This window comes from Dipodomys merriami, unplaced genomic scaffold (assembly GCF_024711535.1).
Source record: "Dipodomys merriami isolate MVZ:Mamm:240054 unplaced genomic scaffold, mDipMer1.0.p SCAF_45, whole genome shotgun sequence".
Classification (NCBI taxonomy): domain Eukaryota; kingdom Metazoa; phylum Chordata; class Mammalia; order Rodentia; family Heteromyidae; genus Dipodomys; species Dipodomys merriami.
Genome location: NW_027206013.1, coordinates 10,826,776 through 10,835,360, shown reverse-complemented (window position 1 = coordinate 10,835,360; position 8,585 = coordinate 10,826,776). Strand labels below are relative to the sequence as shown.

The following is an 8,585-nucleotide window of genomic DNA, read 5'->3' as shown; positions in this document are numbered from 1 at the left end:
TTCCCCAACCTACATCACCCATGCTGTTGTAAGCTACTGTGCTGGTGAAACATGGACTCTGGCCGCAGCCACACAGCCCGAGGTACTGGCTGCTTCTGAGACTGGCCCCAGGGGTGGGCCCCAGGGGTGCTGCTTGGAAATGTGCCAAAGCCTGGGGCCAGCATGACAGACGAGCAGCCGACACCCTCAAGGGGGCTGCTGGTCAGCACCGAGTCCTCTTGCCCCCTTGGGTCAGCTCTGTGTGAGCTGGACCCAGACACCCAATCCCAAGCCGTCCAGGCACACGGCTGGATAGAGTAGAAAACACCGACACCATGTGCTGCAGTACAAATTTAATCAAGCCTTCCATACATCTTCATCCATAAGTTATCTACAAAAACAAAACCCACGACATTTCAAGAGCCATCAGCGTGTCAATGAACACCAGCTAGGAAAGCAGACTCAGCGTCTCAGTGCAATGCCACACCTGCTGGAGGAGACTGGGGTGCAGCTCCAAGCTCCCCTTCGCTGGCTAAGAGGACAGACGGGTCTGGGGTGTCGGAGCTGCGAGCCACCAGCTCCTCGCATCGCCCTGCCCTGGCTCATGAGGGCTCCATTTTGCCCGGGCAGGTGGACAGTTAACCGGCCGGCCTCTATGGACAGATCATCTACGTGCAGCCAGCACAGCTTCAAAGAAGCAGTGTTCAGAGTGTGCAGGAGCAGAGGTGACAGCCCTAACTTCATGTCTTCAAATTCCCCGGCAGCCTGCCCCAGCTGCTGCCCCAGGAGGCCACCAAGCCCAGGAAGGGCCCAGGGCCACCCAGCCAACAGCGGGCCAGCTACACCCGATGAAGGCCATGGAGACGAGCGTGCCTGCTTTCCTGACTCGGGGCCTCATGCTGGAAGGTATTCCCAGCTTTGAAGAGAGCGACCATGGAGGGCAGGCCAGGCACTCGGGGTGTCTACCCTGGCTTGGGTCTGGTGGTGGGGGTGCTGGAAGCATGGGGGGTGGGGGAGGGTGGCCTGGCTTGGAGACAGTTCCCATGGGAAAGGAGAAAAGCAGGGCAGAGGGGCATGATGGGTTTTAAAAGAAATCAAGTTAAAAGGATCAAACAAAATGGAAAGAAAAGACAGGAACTGGGGGGAGGGGTGTCTCCCCAGCCTCCCAGGCTCCCCGTGCTGAGGCTGGATGGGTGGCAGGACCCACGATTCTCAGGATTTTAGTCTGTGGAGTGAAGGCACTGCCCAGGTGGACAGATGCCTGTGTCTGCTTCCTCATTAGACAGACCACCAGCACAGGGTGCGCAGCCAGCGTGGCTGTGCCCTGAAGGAGCCAGCCATGTGGGTTCGGGGTGGGGTGGGCTGGTGAGGACCCCTGGAAGCTCAGAGAGGAGGGCGGTGGGGCAGACCACGTGGCTCTGCAGCGGGGACGGTGTCTTGAACTTCCTGCGCTCGGTGGCCTCTGCGGCCGGGGCAGCGGCCGCGTGGACAGGGCGCGGGTGGGGACTTTTGTCAGGTGCATAGCGGCTGGACGAGGCCTTACCTGAGTAGAGTTTTCAGAACGGAAGGAGAGGACCTCACGTGTGGCAGGCCACGCCACGGAAAGCACTGTAGACTGCCAGTTCCGCGGGCTCGTCGGATACGGCCCATGGAGGAATAAGGAAGACCCATTGAAAGCCCAAACCAGGGGAGCCCCTGACATCACTGGCCTGAGAGCCGTGGGCCCCTGAAAGTACGGAGAGGACCAGCGGGGTGGAATGGGAAGTTTATTTTCAGCAGTCCCTTCCCAGTCCTGTTTCCTGGAGGCCTCGTGCCTGAGGATCTCGGCCACGGGAGACTCACGGCTGGGGAGAGGATGTGGGGACCAGTGCCGCCCCGTGCGCCAGTCACATTCCCTGGAGAGGATGGTGCTGGGTGGGCGGGGCTAGGAGAGCTCGAAGCCCGTGTTCATGCTGATGGCGTAGCGCAGCTTGTCGCGGAGGGCGCTCTTCTTGCTGTAGTTGGGCAGTTTGAGCAGGTTGAAGCAAGTGGAGGAGGTGGGCAGCCGGCCGCCCGGCTCTCGCTTTCGGATGGTGAAGAAGCCCCGGAGGACGCTGCCTAGGGTGTCTCCAGTGTCCTGCAAGTGCATACCACCACTGTGGGTCAGGGGACACCTGGTCTAGGGACCTGGCCAGTCTCTGGGCACCAACTGGAGCATGCGTGGTGGGTGCAGGCCCATGGCTTGAGGTCGAACCTCAGGGCAATGGCCTGAGGGGCTGATTCTCCCACAAGGAATCTGGCATTGGGCAAGGCTCACAACAGACCTTAGGGTTAATAGACAATAGGCAGCTGAGGGATTTTCAAAGAGCATCACGTTGTAAGGCTACTTTAGGTTGGAAAGCATTCATCCCTGCCTCACCAGTGCTGTGGATCACGGCAGGCAATCACCTAGGCCAACATTCCCTTAAGATGAGAGGCCGGCTGTCCCACGCAGAGAGCCAACGGGCACTCACACCACACCGCCATGAAAGGCAGCAACACCTCGAGGCCATGCAGCTGCGCACACCCAGAGATCACTCACCCCAGGCCGCTCGCATCTAGCAGACCACCCAGTGTCCCATGCACAGGACTGGCAGGAAGGTGCTGCCCAGGCCTGCACCGTGCACTGCCACAGCACCAGCTGCATGGTGCCTTGAAGCACACGTGTTTTAGGGCCAGATCATCGCTCACGGCACCCCTATCTTCATCCCGATTCCCCTCCCCAAGTGAGGAAGAGGAAGGCCTTCCATGGGTGCTGTGCATGGCTGATTCTTTTGCCAGGAGAACTGCAGACCCTCCTCTCCAGGCCCCGAGGGGCCGGGCGCCCAGCTCGCTGAGGCAGACCCAGGGAAGGCCCCGAGTGGTAGGTGCAAGAGCCAGCCACGCCCAAGTCAAGGAACCCTGCCCCGGTTTGGTACCTGATCGTCCGACACTTCCACACAGCGAATGGAGAACGGAGGCTTGAGGTAGGCGAATCCCAGGAGCGGGGGCCTGGAGCAGCTGGTCACGAACTGCAACATGAGGCAGGGTCAGAGGGGGCAGGGAAGGGCACCCGCCCCTTCACCGGCAGCCAGGGTGACGGAGGGGCAGCTGGCCTAGGTACCCAGGGCGCACGGGACATCTCAAAGGTGCTGCTATCTAGCCGGGCGCTGGTGGCTCACGCCTGTAATCCTAGCTACTCAGGAGGCTGAGATCTGAGGATCGCAGTTCAAAGCCAGCCCGGGCAGGAGAGACCGTGAGACTCCTATCTCCAATAAACCACCAGAAAACCGGAAGTGGCGCTGTAGCTCAAGTGGTAGAGCACTTGCCTTGAGCTGAAGAGCTGAGGGCCAACGCCCAGGCCCAGAGTTCAAGCCCCATGACCGACCAAAAAAAAAAAAAAAAAGGTGCTGCTATCTGGGAGGCCACCATGGGTAACTGGAGTGTGACAGAGAGTTTAGGCACAATGCAAGCTTCCACGGGGCACTGGTGACTTCTAGGAGGCAGATCTCTCGTGGGCCTGTGACATGCAAGGGTGGTCAGGGGTGCTTGCTTGTCCTTAGGGATGGGCAGCCCTGGAGGGGGCTGGGGCAGGGGCAAGGCACAAGCTTGTGGTGCCATAGGTTTGGTGTGGAGAGGGAAGTATGTCCCTAATTTGATGCCCTGGAGTTGGGCACTGGGAGCCCCAGCACAGGGCACCTGGTGTCAAGCTGGGCTGCTCAGCCCCGGAGGAGGCCTTGACAGGAGGGGACCTGGTCTGGAAGGTCCAGGTCCTCCTGGAGGAGGAGGAGCAGCTGTCACTGCTGTAGAAGTGACATTGCCACCTTGCCTCAACCTCAGAGGCCACACAAGACTGCTCAGGGCACGTCCTGCCCATGGCAGGGCGTGAAGGCTTTTCAGAGTGTGACGCAGGTGGTGAGATGATTCCATGTTTATAAAACTGTACCTGTTCATAACAAACACACAGACAAATGTGAATGTCATCCAGTGTCCTATAGCACTGTTCAGTGCGGTGACATTTGGCTGGGGGAAGCATATTAGAAGTCACAACTATACTAACACTTGGATAGAAACTGATAAACACCAGCCATTCCATTTGCCAAAACACACACTGATAGCAACCTAAACAATTGTGTGTGTGTGTGTGTGTGTGTGTGTGTGTGTGTGTTTTGGGGGGGGGGGGTCGGTTGTGGGGCTACAGCTCTGGGCTGGGAGCTGTTCCTGAGCTCTTTAGCTCAAGGTGAGCACTCTACCACTTGAGCCATAGGGCCACTTCCGGTTTTCTGGTGGTTAATTGGAGATAAATCTCATAGCCTTTCCTGCTTGGGCTGGCTTTGAACCGAGATTCTCAGATCTCAGCCTCTTGAGTAGCTAGGATTACAGGCCTGAGCCACTGGTGCTTGGCTCAAATAACTGTTAACTCTCCTTCTCGCTTTTTTTATTTTTTTGTGCCAGGAGTGGGGCTTTAACTCTGGGCCTGGGTGCTGTCCCTGAGCTCTTCAGCTCAGGGTGAGCATTCTACCACTTGAGCCAGTGCCACTTTGTTTTTTCTTTGTTGTTTGTTTTGGGGTTTGAACTTAGGGCCTCATGCTTGTTAGACCTGAGCCATGCCTCTAGCCCTACATTGTGTTTTATTGGGACACTGTGTGTGGTGTATGTATGTGTGTGTGAGAGATCCTTGGTAGACAGGCACATAGATAGCTGAGAACTCTATGCTGTGGATTATGATTGTCTGCTCCGCAGGGACCGGCCCCACAGTCAAGGGCAGGCAGCGGGCATGGCCTCAACCTCTCTGGTTTCTGCTTGGCCTAGGGGCTAGACCAGCCCAGGGACCAGGCTGTGTTGATGATCTAGGATCTTCTTAAAATTCCCTCGTTCCTGGTGTGGCCTGCATCATGTGGCCTTCTAGATTCATGAGAATATCACACACCAAGTGCATACATGTAGGTAATAAAGAATAAGATACCTTCAGAAACATGGCTCTCTCATCAGGCGTGAAGTCGGAAGCCAGAATATCCCAGAGCCAGATGATGACCCGGTGACTTCCGTGAAAGCCACCATAGTACACGGTGTGCTTCCTGAAAACAATGCAGACAAGGGGCTCAGCAGCGTCCCGATGGGCGAGTCTGCGGGGCTGGGGAACACTAAGGCTCCTTTATGGCCTCATCTTCCTGGCAGTGACCGAGGCGGAGTTCCGCAGCCAGCCCTGCTGTTTCTGAGCAGCCAGCTCAAGTTCCCACAATGCCATCAGCTAAGACTTTTGGTGAGCCCCAGTCCTCCAGCCCCGCTGCCGCTTTGCCGAAGGGAGTGCTCTCCCTCGGTGAGGCCCAAGCATGCTGCCCTTCTCTGCGCCCGCAGAGAAACCTTGAAATCTTACTTCAGATCTTCCAGATCGATCTCGGCGTTGTCTCCAGAGATGAGCCGCTGCAGCTCCGGGGTGGAGAACATTCGGATCCACTCAGGCTTGATGATGGAACGGAACCCGCTGATGAGGGCAGCCGTCTGGTTTTTGATTTGAGTGTGCATTCGAAAGTGTGCCATCAGGTGGATGTAGCTAATTCTGTGAACAAGGGAGAGGAGACGCCGCACATGATGATGGGGCAGGCAGCTGCCAAATGGCTGCATTTCTACACCACTTTGTGAAACACAAGTGGTCCCACAACAATGACCAGGGCGCCCATTATGAAGTGTCCAAGGCATTCGCTCCTTCCTTGTCATCGTGTGTTTACCCCCGCCCCGCTCTAGTGCAGGACCACCTCCCTCTCATGACGTCAGGAGTTACAGTGAGACACTGCCCACAGCTCCTAACGTTCAGCTGTCTATTTAATTCTCATTCTTCTGGACACCATCAATTTAAGGTAAGAGTCAGTCCTACAATAACGTTAAAAGTAGAGAAATGGTTTCCTGTTGACATGTCAGCACAGGTGTTGCTGGACCGAGAGGCTAAAGGCATGAAGAAAGAATTAGTGCTGAAGGTTGTGTGGCACAGACACGGTTGGGTTAGGCAGCCAACAGTGCATCCGAGCAGAGAGCTGCTGGCTCAGTCCTCTGGGATCTTCTTGATGATGCAAGCCCCTTAGCCAGGTTAAACATGTTCACACACTTGGAAGCACAGCTGATTTCTTAGCAAACCACTGACTCAGGGACGAAAGAACCTGAGCCCAGCCCAAGGACAACTCACAAGTTCCAACTAAATCTGTTTTGCTCCACAACGCTCAGGTCTTTTTTGCTTTGATGCTGGTCCTGGGGCTTGAACTCAGGGCCTGGGTTTTGTCCCTGGGCTTTTTTGCTTAAGGCTATCATGCTACCACTTGAACTATAGCTCCACTTCCAACTTTTTGGTGGTTAATGGGAGATAAGAGTCTCTCAACCTTTCCTGATCTGGCTGGCTTTGAACCGTAATCCTCAAACTATCAGCCTCTTGAGTAGTTAGGATTACAGGTGTGAGACATCATGCCCAGTTCTAACCTTGATAATCTGATTTTAAAAAATACCCAGTGAAGCCAGGTGCTGGGGGCTCATGCCTGTAATCCTAGCTACTCAGGAGGCTTAGATCTGAGGATCACAGTTCAAAGTCAGCCTGGGAAGGAAATGTCTACAAGACACCAGAAAACTGGAAGTGGTGCTGTGGCTCAAGTGGTAGAGCATTTGCCTGGAGCTGAAGAGCTGAGGGACAGCGCCCAAGCCCAGAGTTCAAGCCCCACAACCGGCCCCCCCCCCCCAAAAAAAAATCCAGTAAAGTATAGTAACACATTCAAATAGGAATTTTCTATTACCATCCCTACTCTCAAATAATCCTGCAAGGAGGTTTCTCATGTTGTTTTAACCAAGAGAAAAAAAAAGAGAGGAAGCTAGAATCATGGGATCGAGGAGGGAGATCTTGTGCAGGCCTGGATATCTTGGCTCAGAACACCAGACATTCTGAAGTTAGTTTCTATGTCAGCTTCAAGGCAGGATAGGAATCCCACTCCAACACAAGCCGTCTATCTCCCGTCCTCTGGCCATTGTTTCTATGTGCTACACACACACGCACACAGGCACGCACGCACGCACGCACGCACGCACGCACACAGCTCTCACCACCTCCCTCTGCTAGGTCACCTGGCAGAGGTGACTGCCCTGGGGGGCGGGGGGGCTCTATGTCCCATACCTGTTGTCATTTATAACCCCCTCCCCCCACATTGCTGGGTCTGAATTCACCACTGATCATCCAAGCGAGCTGTCCCACCAAGATGTCCCTGTCCCACTGCCCTCCCTGTGTCTGCAGGCTCAGGATTCACCTTTCTCATCAAGAGCCACCAATACTTCCCTAACACTGTAGCCCCAGGGCCCCTGACCTTAAAAAAGCTACTGCAAAAAATAAATAAATAAATAAATAGTCTGTTCTTAGCTTGCAAATCGAATTTAATACAATTCCAACGATGAGCTGTAATCATCAAATTCCATTACGACATTGATGGCTTCTTCCGCCTTCCATCTATCTTAATAAATTCTCTACCTAAGCCCAGAGAGCCAGAATGAAGTCTTTTCAAGTGGTGACCTTAAAAATCCAATTGCTGTACTCACTTGTTTTCATTTGTAACAGGAATGGTCTTCCCTCCAGGAATCAGTTCGTGGCAGACAAGCTGGGGAGGGGGCGGGGGAGAGGAAAAGGGGAGGCATTAATACAGAATTCTAACTCGGAAACAAAGCCTCCTGAAAGGGCCTACTGCTGACAACCATCAGAATGATGGAATTAAGATGCTGTGTTTGGGAGTGATTCCCCCCAGCCCCCCCCCAAATCCCCAGGGTCAAAGCGACAATAAGCAGACCTCAGATGAGCAATATGAAAAGTTTCTGCTCGGAGGATCCTGGTTCAAACACATCAGGCTCCAGGATGTCACAGAGGGAAATGTGTTGGCATTTAGGACCACAGCAGGGTATGAAATAAATGATGGTACTGTGCAGCTAGTAGAAAATATAATAAGTATACTTTTTTTTTTGTTTTTTTTGCCCATCCTGGGGCTCCAACTTAGGGTATGGGATGCACTGTCCCTGAGTTTTTTGTTTTTTAGTTGTGAAGCTTGAACTTAAGGCCTGGGTGCTCTTCTGCTCAAGGCTAGCACTCTACCACTTTGAGCCACAGCTCCACTTCCAGTTTTTGAGTGGTTAACTGGAGATAAGAGTCTCACAAGGCTGGCTGGGAAGGTGGCTCAGTGGTAGAGCGCTTGCCTTGCATGCCAGAGGCCCTGGGTTCGATTCCTCAGCACCACATAAGCAAAAAGCAAAAAGCCGGAAGTGGCACTGTGGCTCAAGTGGTAGAGCGCTAGCCTTGAGCTGAAGAGCTGAGGGACAGCGGCCAGGCCCAGAGTTCAGGCCCCACAACAAAACAAAAAAAAAAACAACCAAAAAAAAAAAAAGAGTCTCACAAGGACTTTTCTGCCCAGGCTGGCTTTGCACTGTGATTCTCAGATCTCAGCCTCCTGAGTAGATAGGATTACAGGTGTGAGCCACCAGTGCCCAGCCTGAGTTTGGTTGTTGTTGCTGTTTTTTGCTTAAGGTTGGTATTCTACTACTTGAGCAATAGCTCCACTTCCAGCCTTTTGATGGTTAATTGGAAATAAAATTTC

The 8,585-nt window shown here is 54.0% G+C and overlaps 1 protein-coding gene across 2 annotated transcripts in view; it reads right to left on the bottom strand.

Moving 5' to 3' along the window:
* Window positions 1–317: 317 nt before the first annotated feature.
* The window catches only part of LOC138808441 (ubiquitin-protein ligase E3B), a 42,986-nt gene continuing 34,718 nt past the window's right edge, over window positions 318–8,585 (bottom strand). For both annotated transcript variants that reach the window (XM_069994679.1, XM_069994680.1), the window contains 5 exons: window positions 7,543–7,601; window positions 5,354–5,536; window positions 4,943–5,054; window positions 2,916–3,008; window positions 318–2,095 (listed from right to left, as the gene is read on the bottom strand). In XM_069994679.1, the coding sequence (XP_069850780.1) occupies window positions 1,904–2,095; window positions 2,916–3,008; window positions 4,943–5,054; window positions 5,354–5,536; window positions 7,543–7,601 (639 nt within the window). In that variant the 3' untranslated portion in view covers window positions 318–1,903. The remainder of the gene's footprint in view (window positions 2,096–2,915; window positions 3,009–4,942; window positions 5,055–5,353; window positions 5,537–7,542; window positions 7,602–8,585) is intronic.